At 34.2% G+C, this 23160-nt stretch overlaps 1 protein-coding gene across 3 annotated transcripts in view; it reads right to left on the bottom strand.

The window, feature by feature from the left end:
• Positions 1–23160, bottom strand: part of LOC129241891 (A disintegrin and metalloproteinase with thrombospondin motifs 9) — a 127418-nt gene that overhangs the window by 18363 nt on the left and 85895 nt on the right. For all 3 annotated transcript variants that reach the window (XM_054878447.1, XM_054878453.1, XM_054878441.1), the window contains 9 exons: positions 11752–12082; positions 9878–10030; positions 9540–9694; positions 7337–7477; positions 4967–5369; positions 4740–4827; positions 4457–4603; positions 1971–2126; positions 1134–1708 (listed from right to left, as the gene is read on the bottom strand). In XM_054878447.1, the coding sequence (XP_054734422.1) occupies positions 1134–1708; positions 1971–2126; positions 4457–4603; positions 4740–4827; positions 4967–5369; positions 7337–7477; positions 9540–9694; positions 9878–10030; positions 11752–12028 (2095 nt within the window). In that variant the 5' untranslated portion in view covers positions 12029–12082. The remainder of the gene's footprint in view (positions 1–1133; positions 1709–1970; positions 2127–4456; positions 4604–4739; positions 4828–4966; positions 5370–7336; positions 7478–9539; positions 9695–9877; positions 10031–11751; positions 12083–23160) is intronic.

Here is a 23160-nt window from a genome sequence, read left to right as displayed (position 1 = left end):
ACTCATGTCTCTGGTGCAGATTGTGCTGTATTCCATACTTATATGCTCATAATACACCCAATTACCGTTAAATGCTTCAAGTATTTGCCCTCAGACTGAATGCCGCATACTAAAATTGACTTTGAGCTCTTCGGCAGTCGACTGTCTGGCCACCTTCTTTTATTTTTGGCTAACAAAAGTTTGCATTTAAGTATGCGGCTTATGTTTGAAATAATCAATGTATTGAATTGTAATTACTGAATATATACTCAAACTAACGTCTATTCCTTCGAGTACCATTTTGCTTGTTTTGAGACAATTTGAGCCTAAATGAACCAGCAGATATGCCTTTCATAGATATTCCGGGACTAACATAACCAAAAGAAATAAACCCAGCTCGGGAACTTCGAAGCTAAAGTCAGAGTCCGATTCAAAGCCTTTGTCGGGCGATGAGCGACTTTTTCAAGCCTGTCAAAAGCATTAATTCTAAAGGAGCAACAAAGCCTATGACCTTCGTGCGACATTCCCATGACAGTCGGTTTTACGCTACCGGATTAACCGAGATTTATATCCGGTCAAGGACTTGTCACTCCAGCATCATTCCATGTACAAATATGGGAAAGGTTTATGCTGATATAACAACAACAACAACCTACCCTTGACTGACGGTTAAATAGTACCGAAAGCACCTGAATTTATATCCACTCAATGACTATCACTTTAATAGAAAGCTTTCCAAAAATTATTTGAGAATGCTTTATGCTACAACAGTAGCACCAACAACATGCGTTAGAGCTCTAGATCTTAGAAAGCTTTGAAAAAACAAAAAAAAATAGTGGAGCAGATCTTAGGATGATCGGCGAACTGCGGTCTAGAATATTGCAAAACTACAAACTAGCAGATAGACTAGTAGAGGAACAAAAAATGTACAAGATATATATTTTTTTACTATTCATTAGGGAAAAGCAACTTGTTGTAGGGCTATTAAAATAGGGGTGTTAGCGAATCTCATTCCCAAAAATATAAAATGGAAATTTCATGTTTCGAGTTTTTGAATATTTTTCAACGCCTAAGGCTTCGCTTGATCTCTTCATACCTTTTAAATTTACAGAGTTGGCCAAAATTTTCATTAAAAGAAATTATATTTAACTTACATCCATACTTCGGTATCCATTTCGCCGATCGAGCAATACCTTTACTGGAGAAATTCCTACCATTCATTTCATAGCACTGCTGCTCGCGTGAATCCATTGTGCTTGGCGGGCACGAGTGTGTGTTGCAGGAGCGATATTTCTTACGACTGCCAGCACAATATTTGCCTCCGTTCTTCGGCAGTGGATTGTTGCATTCACGCTGTGATTCCTGTACGCCACCGCCACAAGTAAGACTACAGGGCGTGAAAGCGCTCCATGGACCCCAACCGCCATGCACCACCTGCAAGGATTTACCTTCACGTGGCATACATTCGCCTTTCTGGCACCAGTGGCGTTCGTTGTTGCAAGGTGTACCATCGGCCCAGGGCAGATTGCTGCTGCGGCAATCGCTACTGCTGCTATCCATCTTACACCACAGACGCTTGCATTCGCCGTCGATGCGACAGTAGCGCGATTGATTGCCATGTATCAGTTGGCATTGATGGTTGAGTGAGTAAATTTCACCGGGCAATTTGGTGTTGAAGTTCTTAATGTAGAATGTGGGCGTGTCTTCGAGGCAAGATTTGTCTTCTTTTCTGCATTGCGAGAGGGATCGGATATAATAAAGAAAAAATATATAAATAGCGGTGTAAAGTTACTGAAAATAATAGGAGGAAGACATAGCGCTACGTAAAGTGTTTGTGAGAGTGAGTGAGTGAATTTTGCGGAAGGGGGTAAGTAGACAGTGAAGAATGTGTGTATTAGAACATAATTATTGTAACTTGTAAAATTTGCTGGAATTATATATAATATAATATATAATAATATATAATTGCATATAAACCCATTGCTACTTACTCTAAAAATTCTGAGACATAATTACGCGAGCAGTCCGACCACGACCACGGATGTATATCGCTGCCCATAATACTCGACATTATATGCATTTTATTTTTCGTGCCCGGTCTGTTGAATGGCTTACAAAGATCATCATCGTCGTGTGGCATATTTAAGCTGAGTGGAGGAGAATAAAAAAGTTAATGGAAATTGTAATTAAATATAGATAGCAGAATATTTTGAAAAATGTTTAAATATATAACACTTATATTATATTAATATATTTTAAAATATTATTAAAATTATCAGCGGATGAACATTTTTCAAAAATTAAGGTGTTTAATTTCAAATACATTTTTTGTAATAAAATCCAAGCACATGGAAATTTGGAGTATGAAGTATATACCACAAAATCGTTCTCAAAATTGTATCCTTTTATTTTGGTATTTAGTTCTTACATTGCACAACAAAATTTTACTTTTTTTATTGTACAATAAACAAACAAGATTTAGCGTGCAGAATATGGCAAAAGCGCTCGACCGCCATATACCATTTTTAAAGTTTACTTCCTCATTTTTTTCGGGGTAGGGGTAAAAATTTTCTAGTTCTTTTCGTTTGGCCTTAGAAATAAAAAAATGCTTTCATATGCACTCTAAAAATATTCAACATTTTAATGTAGAGTGTGGGAAACAAAAATTAGATGTATGTACATGTTTTTTTGGAAAGTAAAGTAGGTGCTGTTCTTGTTCTAGTCAGACTAGGCCTTTGTATAAGTTCACGTTATACCGCCATTTATCATATAGCCGGGTATAAAAGATATCTATTCTTATACAATTTTTTTCTTTTAAAAAATCTACATCTGAAATGGCAGATCGGTAGCCGAATACGTCTGTGCGTGACAAATATTCGGTAGGACTCAATGAATAGAACATTGAATGACAGTAAGGGGTTTTTTCTAATAGCGGTGGCCCCTTGGCAAAACAATAAGTGTATTTTTGCCATGAAAAAGTTTCTCATAAGAAATGCATAGACCGATCGGATGCGTCAGAAAACTTAGGTTACTCAATATGTGGAAAAATATCAAGACGAACAGCACAAGTTGGCTCTTTCTCCAAACTCGTCCAAACTCCTAACAAAGGATATACGCGCCAGTTATACGGATAAAATAAAGAGTCATTCAAAACACGTGCCTAGCTGTTGTTTTATTCAAAATAAAACTTAAAACTATTATGTGTGAAAAATTACATCCTTTAAATATCCAGCATGAGCTGAGTACGTCGTCTGGGGAACTAACTACACCTGCACTATACAAACAGACAAGCACAGGGGTGGAGGGGGGGTAAAGATCAAAATAAAAATTTCCATTGCTCAGAATCCTTTTTTATTTATTTAATAAAAATGTTATTCAAAAACCAAATTAGATGATTAATTTTGTGCCACCTTTTAGTAGGTTTCCATCATTCGAAAATATTTTTCTATTTATTAAAAAAGTTATGCAAAAACAAAACTGAATGATTAATTTTGTGCCACCTTAAAGTACATTTCCATCACTCAAAATCATTTTTTTTATTTAGTAAAAAAGTAATACAAAAACCACAAAAAACAATCGGGCCACTAAACTAACATTTAAAAATGTAGAGTACAAGCGAAAACGAAAACAATTTTCTTAAAATAATCTTTAAAATCAAATATCTTAAAAACTACTACATTTTGGTCATAATTTCATGCAACAAAATTAGTTAGAAATGGCGTAAATAATAATGTCCTTAAGTAGCTAGGGTGACTCTCCAGGTAACCCAATACATAAAGGGCCTTTCAAAAGTGATGATAGATGGTACCTTTTTTTGATGTCATCTTTGATACTTTTCAAGTAGACAGATGCACAATTTTAACCATGGATAATTAAGCGATGGGACGTTAATATTATTAAAACTTATTATGAAAATGGTCGACGTTTAGATCAAAGTATCGCGAAATTCGTAATTTTTTGGTAGAACTAATCATCCAAATGAGTCGCTAATTCAAAGATTGGTGAACCAATTTCAAGAAACTAATAATGTCGAGGGTAGAAAAAGGATAATCATTCAGTTTTGTTTTTGCATAACTTTTTTAATAAATAGAAAAATATTTTCGAATGATGGAAACCTACTAAAAGGTGGAAAAAAATTAATCATCTAATTTGGTTTTTGAATAACATTTTTATTAAATAAATAAAAAAGGATTCTGAGCAATGGAAATTTTTATTTTGATCTTTACCTCCCCTTCCACCCCATTGCTTGTCTGCTTGTATAGTGCAGGTGTAGTTAGTTCCCAAGACTGACGTACGATGCCATTTGCAAGAAATATAAATTTTCCGACAGGGTGATTAATTTTGTGCCACTTTATAAGTCTGAAAGTTTTTAATTTTATTTAAGTAGCTTTCGCTCTTTTTTCATGCTTGGCACAAGCGAAGGGCTATTTTTGCTTAAATAAACAAAAACAAAAACCTTAGAATTTGTTCAACTTACACATGTCCCAATTCGTGTGCAATGGTAAATGCGGCTGGCAGTCCATTATCCTGTACTATGGAACACGATCGACGCTTGCAGACAGTGCCCAGTTCAGCCAGACCCAAGGTGTCGCAGCGCTCGCCTTCATTGCGACAAATTTGATCGCTAAAAAAATTAGTTTTGTTTTTAGTTTTTTTTAGTTTTTAAATACATTAATTATTTAAATTTTTAGTGTGTTATTCATTCTCATTAATCATCACTCATTAAGCAATATTCAAAATTAAAATAAATAGAACCTCACCGCGTAATGAGCATTGCTGTGTCATAATGATATCCCTGCTTCGAAAAAATCGTACAAAACTCCTTCAACATCGCAGACGCCGATGTGGCTAAGAAGAAACGAAAAGCAGAAAATGTTATGGGTCATATAAAACTAATTTAATCACAGTCTTATCAGCACTATTCTACTAACTCAACGAAATTCATCCAATATTACTCAAACACGCACACGCACACACACTCACTCACCTTTTTTGCGATCATCACGTAAAATCAGTATATTCGCCACCGATATATAAATCGAATTGCCAATACTGGCATCCGCAAATATATTCGATACAATCGATATCAATGTAAGTATGTACGATTTCAAATCGGCACCATGAAATTCACTCATCGTTTTATCAACAGCCACCAGCACCTCCATTGTGAATACATGACGATCGACGTAGTTGCGTTTTTTGCGATGCAATTTTGAGAATAAACTCTCTTCAAGCTCCTCCAAATCCAAAGTAAACGAATCGGCGACTGCGTGTCTGGCGTTGCGACGCGAATGACGCCACACTTTGTGCAACACCTCCGAATCGCCATCACCAGTCTGATTGACCGGTTGTATGAGCAGTGAGCCGAAACTTGTTTTAATGTAACCAGTCTGGGTAGAGAAAAATAGAGAGAGAAAAGGAACAAAAACAAATATGAATAAAAATATAAAAATAATTAAATCAATAAAAATACAAGTAAAAAATTAGAGCTAAAGTAAATAAATCAAAATCTATTAAGAATTAATAAAAAGAAAAATGTAGTCAACAGAGGTGTATTAAACTAAACTGGGGAAAAAATGTATCGCATGTTGTTAGCCAGTTTGTTACATCTGCAAATGAAATTTGTATATATACATATATACAAATGTATGGGTACTGTTAGCGTCAAAATAAAGTATACATCACATTTTGATACGGTGTGTCTATTTATTTATTTATTTTGTAAATCAACTATTTGTTTATAAAAATATCGCTCATACTACAATAAGAACCTATGAAGCTAAGCTTCGAACTTTGTATGGAATTTTTAAATATTTGGAAAATTTTCATAACAATTTCAAACTTTTTACTTATTATTTTTGGAAAATTTCTGGTACACAGTTTTATATATTAGATCATACAATTTTGGCTTAAAAAAAATGCAAGTTTAAATAGACAAAAAATCACACTGATTTTTGAGAAACATTTTACAAAAATATTGGGTATGCAGTTTTACAGATCATTGAATTTTGATATAATAAAATGCAATTTGATTTTTGACAATTTTTTTTGCTGAGGTTGTTGGGTATTTTCTTCCATTTAAAAAAAATTAAAGTAGTTATTAAATGGAGAAAATACACTAGAATGCGTTTGAAAAAACTTCTCAAAAATCAGTGCTATTTTTGATCTACTCGAAACTTGCATTTTTTTAAACCAAAATTGAATGATCTATAAAACTGCATGTAAACATTTTTCTAAAAATTCTGAATAAACAGTTTGCCATTTTTATAAAAATTATGCGAATTTTTACAAGTTGTATTCAATGTTCAAAACTTTGCTTTGTTGTAGTATGAATTATATTTTTGATAAAATAATAACTGAAATTGCAAAATAAATAGAAAAAATCATCAATATGTGGTGTACTCTTTATTTTGACGCTGAGTGTATATGTATAGATAGGTATGTCATCTCACTTTAAGGCCATACTCAGTTTTTTATTTATCGATTTTTGTTTCTATTCATTGCTATTTACTGCCCTTAGGCTATGTGTGGGTCGTTTAGCACGATCCAAAGCGTATAATGCTCAGAAATATATATGTGTGAATTGTTTAGTAAAAACATATGTATATGCAAATATAAATAGTTGAAAGCAAATACATAAAAGTAATTTATTGCAAATTGCAAATGCATCTAATCAATGAATTTATGACTATCGGATGCTACTGTATGGACCACGCCAACTGCTATTGACAGGAAAGGCCCTGCAGGAATGACTTGAGGTTAGGTGAGGTTCAACTGACGGCAAACAAACTGCTACGCACCCACACAATATATATTTACTGGGTGGCGCAAAATTAATCATCCAACTGTGTTTTTGAAGAATTTAAGAAAAAAAGTTTTAGTAATGGAAATATTTATTTTGACCTTTAAGCGCTCCTTTGCTTATCTGCTTGCATACTGCAGCTGAATAGTCCGCAAGTGAAAAAAAATTATCGACTTACGATGCCATTTGCTAAACTTATAAATTTTCATGTGGGGTAATTAATTTTACGCCACCTTGTCATAAGCCAGGAACAGGGTTGAGCGCACAGTTTACTATTTCTCAATTTACTATAAGTGCAGCAGTTCTGTAGCAGTCGATTTTCCTATAAGGTTTTATATATTATATGTAATCACGCTTCTACAAAGCAATAGTCGCGTGGGCAGCATTACAACTGAATTCTTGAAAATCCAGTATGCTTGCGCATTGCACAAAAATAGTAAATGTTTCCTTTTTTGTCTTTTTCAATATTTGATTAGTTGTAATGGAACGTAATAATAAGTGGGGTTTTTTCATTTATTTCTTTTTCAATGAAATATATTGAAGTGAATGACTTACCATGCCATTGCAGAGTGATACCGACACTGTCGATTGTTTGTCGCCTTGCACTTCGCCCTTGTAGTAGCAACCCAGAGAATGGCCATTTACCTCATCCTCCTCTTCTTCCTCCTCGGTTCTGTTGTTAAGTATACGAATTACCTGAAATTGGAAAGTGAAATCAAATAAAATTGGAAATTATAATATTTGATATCAAATTTTTAGAAGAGCATTATTTCGCTAAATATTTTTTTTAATTATTTATTTTAATTCTAATAACTAATACCTTAGAAATGCTGTATTTTTTACAGACTATGAAAACTCGATTAATGCTAAACAATCCAATCAAAAATAAATGAAACTTATTCTTTACTTATTTCATTTTAATGTAGAATGTCTAACATTTCTTACCGATTACAAAGAAAGAGTGTTAAAGAGCACTAGAAAATAGTTAAATAATTCATTTCTCAACAATTCGAAGTGGTACTTTGTGGAAATAAAATCTAGGCCAATATGGTTTGAAAGCGAACTACAGTATCTCAAGGTTCTGGAAGTTGGATCACTGGAAGCAGAAAATATGAAAAAAATGGCGTTGCAAAAATAAATCTCACTTAAATTTTTCGTTTCTTAGTAAAGTATGAATTTTCCACCAGCACTTATTCAAATTCCCAAAAAATACTGGTACAAAAAATTTCACGTAGCTTCTAAATCACTTGATAAAATATATAGAATATATACAGGGTCCGGCATCCGAGCTGAAATCAATTAAAAAGGCCATAAATTTAGTTTGAAAAATTACTTTTCTTAAATTCAAAGTAAAAAATGTGTGAAAATAATACAAAATTACGAATGAATTTACTTTTGCTCGACATGACCACCTTTTGCCTTGAGAGGGTCCAGAAACGAGTCCCAAGCTGCCCGAATGTGACTTGATGGGAATTTGGCCCTCTCGCGGACAATGGCTTTTTTCAGCGCCTCGAGACTGGTGAATCTTTTAGTTCGGATCTTGCTCTCCAAAATGGCCCAAAGAGAATAATCCAACGGATTTGCGTCTGGTTAATTTGAGAGCCATTATGTGGATGTTATGAAGTTCGGAACGTTGTTTTTAAGCCATTATTGGTTCACTCGCGCTTTGTGAGACGATGCCGCGTCCTGTTGAAACGTCCATGGTCTGCCATTGAAATGTTTGTCAGCCTACGTCTTCAAGGCAACCTCAAGAATACTTTCCCGATAATATTTCATATTTCCCGTTTCTCTTGACGCCAGGTTCGATGAAAACGATTGGAGAGCGCCCATCTGCGGCTACAGAGGCCCAAACCATTACTTGTGCTGCCTCCTGGTGGCCAATCGATGACTCAAATTCTCGTATGAACGATCGGTTAAATAAACCCTATTATTTTGGGAGCTTACGAATTGCTCAATTTGAAAAATTTTCTTATCAGAAAACACAACGTTCGGAAATTTCGACCAAGCGAAGCAACTCCTTCGCTCTCTCAAGCCTGACTTGTTGCAGCTTTCGTGTGAGATCATGCACCTTGTGGATCTTATAAGGCTTGACTTTGTGATCATTTTTCAGTATGCGGCGGTTGCTACGGTCAGATATTTTCAGTTCTTTCGCTATTCTTCACCGCTTCCTTGACGTGGGCGATGCTACCAGTATCATTGTATCGAGTAATGGTGCGATAAACTAAATCTTTATTTTCTTTAAGGTGTTCGAGCTCACGAACAATCGCTGGTTGTGATGTTTTTTATAATGCAATTACACTATTACGTTTGAAATCCATTACTTTTTTCGCGTTTACTCTCGGCAAAATGTTTCCGTGCGCTTGTAAACAATAATCTGGACTGTTGCACGGGTATCCGCTGCGCGAGCGGTCTAAAGTTGGTTACACTTCAAGTGCCGGACCCTGTACATACAGTGGCTTATATGGTAAAATTTAAGATTGAATTTTAACCTATTTTCAGCAAGAACTAAACTGAAGTTACCAGCTTTGTTAAGAGATAACTCAAACCGTTTTGAAAGTGAGTCGCTCTGAAAGACAGTTAACAGACTTTGCTACAACCATGTTATCAGGGCAATCTGTGAATTTTAATGCGATGATTAGCTGTAGTTAACACTAAACTGCATTTTAGGCTCAGTGGAATTAGGTTGATTTATACTTGTATTATATTTATATTAGGACACCTTTAAAGCTGTTTTATTCTTCAGATTATTGGTACTTACACTAAATGTTTGCTTTGGTATGAATGATGAGTCCTGATGTAAAACCAAATGCAATTCATGTCCAAAAGCGGTCATTATATATTGGGGATGTGGATCCCATATTTGACTAGATTTACTACGAAAAGTACCCGTTTCATCGAAGGCGGAATATAAATCTGCAACCAGGAGAGAAATAAAACAATTGAGTTAAGAGAAAATATATTTTTTGCACAAAACGCTGAAGGAAAAGCAAAAAGATATAGCATAAATCGTAAATCATTAATGCATCCTTTTATTTGAATACTTTTCTGCTCTGTTGCATACTCTTCGATTTTATTTTATTTGCGATTTTCACTTACCTTTCGTTTCACTAATTTTATTACGATTCGACTCATAGAGCATATCATCTTCGCTTAATGTGGAATTATGCACCTTTCTCGGCGTAACAAAGTCACTGATGAAATCGTCGGGAATGCTATTATTGATGTCACCAATATCATCTTTAATATCCTCTGAAAAATAGACAACAAAAATTTATAAGTGAATTTTCTAATAATGTAATAAAAACTAGAAGCATCTACAAACTATGGTAATCAATATGAGTACGGAAGATTTTCTAGTACAGTTTTTATGTCAATTAATAGCTAAAATATGAGTGAAGGCTGACATTTTGAATGACTGCTACTGATTTACTTAGATTTACTTACTGGATTAAATTAATCCAAGCCGTTTGTATGATATGAGGGAGGAAAAATAATGGTGTTAAAATCACCATCTAGGTATGGGCGACTGTTCAGAAACTAAACTTTTTTGTTGATCAGATAAAAAAAAATAATGTAATTTAATTGATAAATAAAATGCCTTTCTTCACGAGCAATAATATAGGTTATTTCAGGTTTGGTGGAGCTGGGGGGGCCAACAAAAAATATCCCAGAATGTTAGTATAGTCGGCAACCATAGTAGCCAGTGCTTTAGGATTTTAAGTATAATAGATATTTATCATATTTATAATCCAATAATTTAACATTAATTAATATTAATAATTGCAATACATAAATTTCGACGTATCGAGCTCATCACCAAATGCAGACGATTTGGTTGGATAGGCCACACTTTGCGCAAAGATACCGGCGAATTATGCACGGCTGCTCTATGGTGGAATCCGCAAGGTGTTAGGAGCCATGGAAAACCAAAATCCTCTTGGCTACGCATGGTAGACACGGACGTATCAAACTCAAATACAACCTGGAGTTCTCTAAGACAACTTGCTCGCAATCGACTTGAATACTTTTGTTTAGGCCCCACGCTCCAGACGGAATTAAAGGATATTATATACATACATATATGTAATTTTTTGCATTGGAGAAATATGATGGTGAAATATTGATTTCCATTCCACTCGAATATTGACTTTTCTATTAGAATAATCGTTTTTTTAGGAATCTAGTATTAATCTATTCTTAGTATTCGGGCTTAAGGTTTTTTCACAAGTATCACAACAGTTCGAAATCCATCCTGAAACAAAAATATCGACATTTGAATGTAAATTTAAAATTATAATTTCAATTTTTTCTTTTGGAGTAAAAAGTTGTTCATCTCACGAATAGATAATCGGCTGTTTGATATGATATTTTGCGATTTGGAGGTCAAACTAAAACAGTATATTTCCTTTTGTTATGCTTTAGGAAACTGAGTGCTCTTTATCATGGAGACAATAGTTGCTCTAAAATGTGCATGGGTCTGTGCCTGATTATTCGTGGGCACTTACATACTACATATTCTAGTGCTCCCTTCACTACCACCTGGAGCGCATTTCTGTAGAAAGTCCCAGCTTATCCAAATGGTGTTCTGCCTGGAAACTGGCAGTAGTAAGAACGATTTCGTCTGAGTTCCAGGCTTTTTTGATTGCTTATATTTTTTTGGATTTACGAAAGTAAACAACAAACCGTGACTCTTCGCATTTTTTTTAGAAATTTTCCCAAATATGAATTGCACGACTCGACCACATCTGCTATACTGCGAAGATATTCAAGAGCGGAGATTTAAAATTCTACTGCGCTGCTGAAAATCATCTCCTCTATTCTCTTAGGTTATTTTCTCGTAGGCTAGAGATTTTACCGAACTTTATTTATAGGTTAGTCAGGTGATGTAGAAATTCTTTTTCTAATTCTGTCACTACTTCCCACGCCACTAACCACTTTTCTTTCCTTGCAACAATTTCACTTTCGCTTACCTTCCTCGGTCCATTGCTCGTCGCCAACAAATGAATGATTTATGAATATCGTTTTGATGTTCGGCGAATCGACTGTAGGCGGATAGCCTGTACTACTCGTCCACGTATCCGATCGATTAATAATGCTGATGGGTACGCGGGTGGTATGATCAACACCTTTACTACTGCCACTGCTGCTACTGCTGCCGGGCTGGCACCAAATAATCAAACCCAACAAAAGGCCGAAGAGTAGTATGCAGCATATGAGAAATGCATTCTGCTTCCAATGTGTGGACATGTTGCGGCATTTATTTTTATAAAACCACCACTCGCAAGTTTTCTTGATAACAAGCTGGAATGAGAGGAGACAAGTGAAAAAATTTTCGAAAATGCTACAAGGTATCAGAGAAGTACTGAGTGTAGAGTGAGACTATGAGAGTTTTTAAATAAATAATTATATATATAATGAAAATATTACAGCATATAAATAATATCAAAATATTTATTAAATAAAAAGCTTCAAAAATTACGTCTGCTTGAGCTAAAATTATTTTTTAATTCAGTGATTTGCACTACTGCCCTCCTTTTTACACACAAATAAGTCGAATAACTTCAGCTCAATTTTGCCTTACGTATGTACGTATGTGTGAACGTCTGTATGCATATACATACCTACACACCACATACACCAGTACAAAATCTCTATTTTATTCCGTATTATATTTCCTTTGTGCTTTTTTTTAATTTAAAATGATAAAATTTTATTGCATGCACTGTTCAAAGTGTCGCTACGTGACTGCTCCGCCCAGCCCATTCGTAGACATAAGGGCTCAGTTGTCCATTGTAATACGTAGATATGTATGTGGTAGACTCAAGCTGCTACTTACAAACAGAGCTTCTAAACGACTGAATGGCCACAGCACTTCAATCACGTCAGCAGCAGTTTATCAACAACAATAAAGCATACTCCCATATATGTAAATGTCTGTAATTCCTACCTTGCGTGTGGCCCTTAAATAATATGTATCCGGTGGTGTTTGAATTGCTTCGTCTACAAGCTAATAGCTTTCAACACTTCGGCACGTTTTAGAGGTGCGCGCATGCGCAGGCAAACCAAATGTAAATGTATTTTAAAAACGCGAGTCGCTCAGGAATTTTTCTTTGTGCTATAAAATCAAACGGATGCCACGAAAAATTCGTTTCGTTTAACAATAAAAATTCTTAAGCTTACATTTAAATTTTAGATTTTTTTTTCTTTATACCGATTTTTCATTTCATTTCTTCTCTTTACACCGAGTAACCCAGAAAAGAGAATGAAAATGACAACCTCAGCAGAAATCAGATATCATTTGAAAAATCTGAACAGTAAAAAAGCACCGGGCTTCGATCTAATAAATGGTAAAATACTAAAAGAACTACCTGATGTGGCAATTACATATATACGACAAATATTCAACAGCATATTAAGGACACAATGCTTCCCACGCCTCTGGAAAGTTGCACAAATAACGGCAATCCCCAAACCAGGTAAAAGTGCATCAGAAATGACATCATATCGCCCTATCAGTCTCTTGCCCATTCTTTCAAAAGTGTTTGAAAAAATACTCTTTGCCAGATTAGACAAAATTCTGATAGAAAAAAATAGAATACCAAGCTAAATTTAGACGACAGCATTCAACTGTGCAACAAGTCCACAGAGTTATAAACAAAATATTAAATGATATGGAAAATAAAAGGTTCTGCATAGCTGTCTACCTGGATATTGCAAAAGCTTTTGACAGGGTTTGGCATAAAGGACTACTACATAAGCTCAGCCAAATATTACCACGGAATCACTTCACCATTCTCAAAAGTTATCTGGAAAACCGACATTTTTTTATAAAGTTCGAAGACGAATGCTTAAGCATGATGCAAATGACAGCAGGTGTACCCCAAGGTAGTGTCCTAGGGCCTCTATTGTACCTGATATTTACAGCAGATATACCACAACCCAACCACAAAAAATTGCATGATAGCCACATTCGCGGATGACACGGTTTTAATGGCATCGGATAAAATAGAAAAAAACGCGACTGACATTCTTCAACAAACAATAAATAACACCGTATCATGGTTCGATAATTGGGGAAAAGAAGTCAACAAAGATAAAACGGTACAAGTAATATATACAAAAAGAAAGCCTAAGAAACATAAATTAACAATAAAAAACAATGAAATAAAAATCCTTCCTAGAGCAAAGTACCTTGGCATAACTATAGATGAAAAACTAAATTGGAAACGACATATACAAAACAAACGAAATGAAATCAAAAACAAGTTCCGACAATTATATTGGCTGTTGGCTAAAAATTCAAAACTAAGCCTTAACAACAAAGTAGTGATATATAAATCTATAATCTCACCCATTTGGAAATATGGCATTGAAATCTGGGGCACAGCAAAAAAAAACCAATATCAAAATAATTCAAAGCACGCAATCTAAAATACTTCGAACAATAACAAAAGCAGGCTGGTATATACCAAACGACGTGATCCACAGCGACCTCAATATCGACACAATAGATGACAAAATTAGAAAATACAGCATCAAGCACATAAAACGACTAACAAATCATCAAAATGAACAAATGCGCAAACTACCACAATCGGAGAAAGCGGGAAAACCAAGATTAAAACGATTAACTCCAACAGAACTGACAATTTAACAAAACAATAAAGAAAAACAAAAATAATAATAGTAATAAATAATAATAATAATAATTAATAATAATAATAATTATAACACAGAAAATAATATAATGTAGCATAATCTGAAGCAAAATTGAATGTTTATCTAGCATTGGTTAGAGAACAAAGAATTCCAATACTACTTTAAAAATAATTACTTATTGTTAAAATTTAACAGAATGTAATTTAAAAAGGGAAATAATAAAAAAACAAAACAACAAAAAAAAACACCGAATTTAGCTACAAACATATGTTTAATATTTTTTTTGTTTTAGTTTAATTTTTTTTTCTCGTGCCTTATTGCCTGTGTCAGTTGGTTGAATATTTTGTAGTGAATTGCAGTATTTAGTGATTTCAATTAGGCGGTTTTTAATACAATTAATAAATAAAAAAAACGAGTATCTTTTTCTCTAAATTAGCAACTGTCAAACAGTGGAGCAAATCACTGAGCTTGGAGATAAAATTAAAAAAGAGATAAAACTAGAAAAATATAGTAGAAGTGATATTCTATAGAAGAAGTACGTCAGGGTTCGCCAGCGTATCCCCCAAGAAAACAGTGTAGCAATAATTTGTATTAAAACTATTTGTTTTTATTTGGTCTTTTTGTTTTTTTTTACCGAAAAATAATAATGTGTGCAAAAATGATGTTATCGAGCTTCAACGATGCCTTTAACGCCCTTGGAAATCAGCAAACTTGTTGAAAAGGACAATAACATGTGACAAGTCCCGTTTTTTTAATATGATCACTATAACATTGTTCCATCAGTTTAGTACTACACTACATACGCATAAAAAGCTGTGAGGATGATTGACGCACTTCCTTTGCTTGTTGGTCAACTAACAACGATTTACTAAACTTTCAATGCCCACAATGAACTAACCATTGACAACATGCTTATTTGACAATTCATATGTGAAGTGATTTATATGTGTTAGTAGTTTACTTCCATTAGCCCATAGGAAAGTACCTGAGAATATCATATCATACATCAATTACAATTTTGTTAAATTAAGTAGTTATTTTGTACATTTTTTAGTTTTAGTAATCTTTTTTGAAATGAGTCCCGTTTTTGAAAAATAACCTTTTAACATCTATGCCAATTGGGGCATTGCTTCTTTTTTCCAATATTATATCACATACATTTTTCCTACTGCTATTTTTGTTTCCGTTATTTTTAGTTTGATCGAATACCCCCCCTTTTAGTCCATCCATGAACATCCAATCTCGTTCGAAATTTGGGGTGTTAAATTAAGTTTCTTAATAATATAATCTGAGGTGTACTCCAATCCGTCTTCGTCGGTCGATTTTCTTCGTGTAGTCGATTTCAACATAAATAAAATTATTATTTTTTTTTACCAAAGAGATATTTCCGCAAACGGTACTTAAATTGAAGTGGGTTGGGGTGTTCAGTGAGAGCCTCTGCATACCTCATGGCGCCAAAGAAATGTTCCAAGCCATCTTGGTTCAAATTGTCCGTTAAAATTCTTTGAATTTGAAACCTATAAGTGACGTATTCCTGACAATAATTCTGAAATACGGAGTAAGTAATATTTTCGAATTTGGGGTATCGAACCAGCCGTTTGTCAGTTCTATGAATTCTGTGTCTTATGGCACTCGCTGAACAAATTTGTAAAAAGTAATTTCATTCGGGTTAAAACTAAAGACACTTAATGAAAATTTTCAGCCAATACATTCAAACGAATTGTCACATAAGCAAGTTCATATTTTTTGTTTTGGCTACTTAGCTTATTGTACTTATATACACTGTGGCTAAACTCACAATTTGACACGGTTTTAAAGGAAGGCTTGATGCGTACGGGACTATGTACAGCAATACATATTAGTGAGAAATACAGTCAAATCAAAGGTAGCCTGAACAAAAGTTTTGGGAGTGATGGAAAGAAAATAATTTCTATTCTTTAATGAGGATACATAGTAAAGAAATATATATAATAGCTGTCCATCTAGCGTTTTAAATTTAGATTCAATATGCCTATAAGTAATAGACGCATACATTCTCTTCAAAGTTTTTTATTTCTCATTCATTTCTCTCTTTACAAAAAAGTCTATTGAAGTAAAATTTTCCCTAATTATATCACCGTTTTGGTTGAATTTCCAAATTTCGAAAATTTGCGATTTTAAGACAACTTTACTCAAGCAAAAAATGGCACATTTGTAAATATCTAACTATAAACTAAACTGCCGTTACTAGTATAGCTCTTAAAGTAAGAAAAAAAACGTTAGTCTAAATTTCAAACACTAGATTGACCTGGTAGTATAATCTTTGGGGCAGTGAGTTTTGCTATTTACTAGTTAATTCTACCCATAATGAATATTGGGCATAGTCTGTTGAATGTTTTTTTGATAATTTATTATAAAATATTCTGCTCTCCTCGGTATCGCGAGAACTGGAGCACTTCGGGTCATGAAAAACACGATCACGTAACGCTTATTCGGTATAATTATAGAAATCTATGATTATATTACTTTGAGCTTGTTCTAAGTAGGTGACTGAGTCTGGATGACTTTAACTCTTGGGCTAGCAACATTGATTGTCAAATGAGAAGAAACGTGAAATTTATGAGCATCACCCCAGAAGCCATTGGCGAAAATCGACATGTTGACACAATAAAATATAAAGAAGATTTATTTACAATATTTACCAAAACGTTTCGCTTAAAACTTCCATGTCTTTCGTGTGTTTGAACTCAGGCACTTTCCTCGCAAGCGAACTGTCAATTTTCGCTCAATTTTAAGTGACATGTGCATTTTATATAAATGTGAAAAAATGTTGCTATTGAAACACGAACATAGTATAATTCTTTAGAATATTGGAGGAAAACTTGCTAAGCCATGAATATCAAAATATTTTAAGAAATCAAAAGCCGCTTGAAATATTTTCCGTAAACCGATCTGAGTTAAACGTAAGATGGAATGTAAAAGAGTTAATAAAGGTAAAGCCAAAAATCGACCCTTTGGCATAGCTGTTAGCATAAAAAGTCCATTAGGTAAGGTTTCAATGTCACTGAGAAACCTTGAAACTGGTTTTGTTGTTTCCCCACAATTCCTTCCCGCACTGTATCGCTCACGACTACCGGTGTGCGGGATAATCAAAAGTATGTCAAAAGCTTGATTTGCTTACTAACATGTCGCTGCCTAATTAGACTGATATGAGAGGCAGTAAAAGCGTATCGTATTCTATTTGAAATTTTAATTGAAATTTATGAAGCATCCGACAAGCGCAACAGGTTTCGTGAAACAGCGCACGCGCTGCTACAGCCTATGACTCGGAGTACTCGTAGTAACCTAAGAAGCCACAGCATCAACCAACGCTCAGCGGGCAGAGCAGTTCAAAAGTTTAGACCCGGCCAGCAGCGTAGAGACAGTTATGTATGTATGTGTATTTGTGTGGGCCATTCTCGCTAACCGTCTAGCCCAATTAAGCTATTTACTTAGCAGCTCGTTGTAAACTGCCTTGATGCGTATTTGTGTTTGTTGGTTTGTTTTTCTTAGACGGTGGTTTAGTAACAGCTTGTAATGCTTTGGCTACTACAAATTGTTGTTGCTTTATGTTAATACATTTTTGTTTGATTAGCCGAAGTTTTTTGGTTGTTTTCTGATTTACATATCTCTCAATGTGTGATTTACGTAAGGATGTGTGCACTTTCGTATTTTTTGTTAGCTTGGCCTTTTGTGAATTTGATTGTTGCATCATTAAAGTTTTTCTGCTGCCTTTATTTAGTTGCTATGAAACTCAAACGCTTTCAATTGCTAAAGCAAACCGGTTTTTTGATTGTCGAAAAAATGAATGAATAGAAGAAAAAATGAAAAAACTTTAACCAACTCGCAATAACTGGACACCTGTTTTTGTGCGCTCGGTGGACTCGTATATTTTAGCACTTTTATGGCTATATTTATTTATGTGTTTGTGTTTTTTTTGTTCAGTGTTCTAGCGCTAACTTTACGGCACATTTGTTTATTTATTATGTTTTATACATTTTTTATATTTGTTTATTTTTTATGTATTTGCTTTGCCGTTGCGTTAGAAAAAAATACCTCAGTAGCGGCAAGGAGCGACATGCAGTCTGTTATTTGCGAATTATTTCTAAACGAAAAAAATGTAAATGGTGGCAAAAAATACTCAGACTCATATTTTGACGTGCACATATATTTATAGAAAAGTTTGAAGTATGGCGGCTTAGAACAGAAGTGATTTGTACGAGATTTGCATGAGGTGGAGTAAGTACTTAAGTAAATGCATAAAACATCGTTAAAGTAAGGAAAGAAAAATATATAAATTAAATTAAATGAAATAAGACGTCGAAAATGAATGTTTGAGATAATTAAGACAACCTTAAAAATATGGCCCACTAAGATTTGGAAGTCAGAAAATTTCAGAAAGTTCAGAAAATTTTAGATTTTAAATTTTCACGAATTGACATCCGATGTTTCGCCAGGCAGTGTTATGGTGGACGTTTACAAAGCGGGGGGCCTCTATGTTCACCATCATATTCCCCGAGCTCCATTGCATAGCATAGGGCTTAAGTTCCGTGCTTTTGCTTTTGCCTATTGGCACGCCAGGTTTTTATTCACAGCTTTTCTTTCATTTTCGAAGCAACGGAGCCTTGAGCCCCTAAGACTGCCTCGATTCCGCTAACCCTGGAGATTCCTGTATAGAGGTTTTCTTCTGCTCTATGTCCTTCCCTCGCGTAGGATTTGGCCGAGCGACCTCCATTGACGCTTTCTGATTTCTTGCGCGAGGGGTTTTTGTTGGCATCGTCGGTGTTAGTCGGCGTTCGATATTCAAATGTCTGGCCATCAAATGCGCAAGATGTATCTCAGGCTACAAACACATGCAGCTTTTGAACGGCTCCTGCTGATAGATACCATGTTTCACAAATTAAATATCAGAAGGTTGGCCAATCAACACAGCTTAATGAAGGTGGAAAAAAAGAAATTCTTAGCCCTTTGGCTACAAATTAGGCTGTGTGTTTCGCTAGCTTGTTAGTACCACCTGTCATATATGTTTATAACTTTGAGTAGCATCTCTGCGAAAATATTTTTAATTTGTTTATTATTTAAATTAAAAACAAACAAACTTTTTCAACACCTACACCTACAGCAGTAGCATTCGCATTCTTTTGCCAGAATCATAAAAAAATCTTCAGTCAAATTTAATGCGCGAATGTTTGAATAAATACTGCATGTGTGTGTGTGTGTAATTATTGCTTTTACGATCGCTAGGAAAGGCGAAACCGTGTCACTCATACGCCAAGTGGGCCATTGCACCAAAAACTCAAATTTCGGATCAAATAATAATGCGGTGCTTGCGGTGAGTGCAGTGAATGCGAAGCGTGACAGCAAATGTAACGAAACATAACGGCTTAAAGTGCATAAAAGCCATTTTATATGATTATCCGCGCTATATAAATGGATGTACATTAACACTCGAATGTATGAGCATGTCGCATGTATGTATGAATGTATGAGCGTTTGTTTGTGTACAGAAGTGAGTGTTTATTTACCAAGAGAGCAAAAATATTTGCCGGCGCACAACTTAGTTGAAATGACTTTCGAAAGGCATAAACAAACAGCAAACGTACAGCTGTGCGTTCAGCTTTGGTATCTCATGAATTCATGCGTGTATGTGCATGTGTGCGTGGTGCATTGCGAGTTTTTATTGTCTTCATAAAGATATCGAGAAAAGTTGAAAAATATGGAAATAGCGAAATTTTCCAACGAACTCATAAAAAATGTCTGTTAGAGGAAGGGGCGAGGGTGGGGGTGGCTTAGAGATACGAGACCAATAGGCTAGACATTTTGAAATGTTTTCTTCCAATCGCAGCAAAATTTGCATGCACACCCACGCCACTCTTGACTGCAAGTTATTGCCGCAGGCATTCATGCAATCGTTCGCTCCCTCACCAACTCACACACTCGCTCACTGTGCGCTTACATTGCGAATAATGTGCGCTGGCTTTGTTTGTAATTAATGCCACTCATACGACCGCGCAGCCGAAATGGTTTGGCTATTAACCTACCGACCGATTTTATCGTGGCTACTTTCACTAATAATGTCGTTCTAAAATCGAAATGAATATGGGGCATAAATAGCTTGTGAACGATGGAAGATTGGTGATAAGAGCTGATGTTTGGATGTGTTTGGAAAGTGAATGAACACTAGTGTACTCTATGGTTATGTTGTACTTTGGTAGCAGATGTTAGGTAATTTTTACTTCAGTATTCTCTATTAAAATGCAATGGGAAAAATTTTTTTCTGTGGAACAACGAAGTTGCTCTGAAGTACTAACACCTGTAAACAGAAAATTGTATGCAAAGAGACTAATAGAGTTGTAATCTGGAGCTAACTTAATAGCGCACCTTCGGAATTTAAGAAAAAAATGCTTTATATGGAGTATAATTTTGTTAAGGTATGATTAGTATTTCTAATAAAAATATATGAATAAATAAAAAAACTTAAATGGCATTAAAAATACCAAATGATCCAAGACTATTTTTGAATAGGCCTGCCACCTAATTTAAAATAATAAGAAACTTTGCATAGTAATTAATTTAATTGTTATATTGAAATTATTTAGTATTAGCTCTAAACGGAAAATATTTACATTTAAGTATAGTTTCGAACAGGGTTACCACAATACAAAAATTAGAATAAGTTAAAAATTTAAAATTGCCGGTTTAAATATGACTTTTAAATGAAATATACTGAAGATAAGTTTATCCGAAAATATTTTTGAATACGATTGCCACCTAATTTTAAATACAAAAATGTAAGTAAGTTAAAAATAAAAAAAGATATGAGTGCTAAGTTTTTGCGTTTAACGATATGTACTTTCGATAATTTAGGCTTAAAATGTTGTTTAAATGGGATTGCCACTTAATTTTATATATAAGAAACTTCACATACTAAATGCTTTAATATAAGCTTTAAATATAATTTTTTTTGAATAGGCTTGCCACCTAATTTTAAAGAGCAAAAATTGTACAAATCAATGAACGAAATAGTTACTGTAAAACCAATTAAAAATTAATTAATTATGATTAGAGATTAGAGTATAATTTAGAACAAGGTTACCACTTATTTTAAATACAAATATATAAGTAAGTTTAAAACTTAGAAAGCACTTGTCATGTTAGTGCTAAGATCCTGTATTAGCGATATGCACCTTTGGTGACTTAAGCCCAAAAATATTTTTGAATATGGTTGCTTCTTACTTTGAAATAGACATAATTTACATAAAATAAAAAAAATCCACTAATACAAAAATGAGGGCATTTATTAATTTAATAATAATTAAATATCAATTTACATTTAAATTTTTTTGGTTTAAAAATCAAAATTATAGGGTAATTTGCCTAACTTTGTAAAAATGTTGCATGTAGGTACTTTAAAAATCATTTGAAGACTGTTGTGATATCAAAGGAAGCAATAAAAAAAATAAAAACAAAAACGTAGGGCTGACCCAAGGATACCACTTAAACAGCATGATAAACAAATGTATCAAGTAAAAAGTTGAGTAAACGCATGCAAAATAGGCAGCAATTAAAAAATCAATAGAATCTTTGTTCTGAAATGAAACCCATATTAAGATTACAAGCAAATTGAATTTAGCGCAAGAGCCTATGCATGGTAGTGTAGTATTTTCGGTAAAAAGGAAGACCTTAGCTCTCTTTCAGAATCTGGTAATTAAAATGTATAAAATATTATTAATATTGGTTGGAAAATTTGTACCTGCATTCGTTTGTTTGTTTATTTTACAAATGCGAAAATAATCTTCTAGTAAATATTCTGCTGGTCTGGGTCACTACAGAAATACAGGTGTATACAAAATTTACTATATCTTTTCTGCGAATTCCCATTAGCTTATTAACTTATTTACATATTTACCTCCTTCGATTACCTGCTACTTCGTAAAAAACTATTGAATTAAATAAATGTTTACAGAATTCTTATTCTTATTCTGATTAAAGAAGTAGTCGAATTTAAATTTCACAATTTTCTAAAATGGCTCGTTACGCGCCAATGCCAATTCACAAACTGTGCTCGTTTTGGCCAATGGCACACGTTTTAAACACTTTTAAACACTGAAATGCGAGTCTTGTTGTTATGGCCAAACAAGATTTCAATCAAAATAATTAAATAAAAATTAGCGTAGTCTGAAATAAAAAGAAAAAATCGACCAAAAAATAAAAGGCTATCCAGGGAACCACCAGGAAGCGCAAAACAACAAAGAGCGCGTAAACATAAATGAACAATAATGAAGACAAAGTTGTCCAAACTTCACAATGTTGTTAATAACAAAAACATCGCAATAAATTAAGATTTTTTCAAAATATTTGCCAAATTTCTTTCACTGACTTGGTCTACGGACCAAATTCGCAGGAAATACAGCGAAGATCCCAAATGTATCATCGACTAGCTTTGCTCGCGCTGGGTCGTATATTCGAATATGTGTGGCGGTATTTGCTGAAGGTATGTGAATGTGTCGGTGGGAGCGTGTGAAGACAGCACGGTCAAGTTCATTGTTAGCGATGTAATAAAATAGTGTTTGTTTGGATTTTCAAACGGAATCAGCAGTCAAAATAATAAACAAATGTTTAGCAAGAAGTACAAAAAAGAAGAAAATTCTGCTGAAAACGTGGGTGTGTAGTCGGCGTAAAACCAATCTGCAGAAAAGTAC

This window comes from Anastrepha obliqua, chromosome 1 (genome assembly GCF_027943255.1).
Source record: "Anastrepha obliqua isolate idAnaObli1 chromosome 1, idAnaObli1_1.0, whole genome shotgun sequence".
Lineage (NCBI taxonomy): Eukaryota > Metazoa > Arthropoda > Insecta > Diptera > Tephritidae > Anastrepha > Anastrepha obliqua.
The sequence above is the reverse complement of the archived record's forward strand: the minus strand, read 5'-3'. Positions and strand labels throughout refer to the sequence as shown.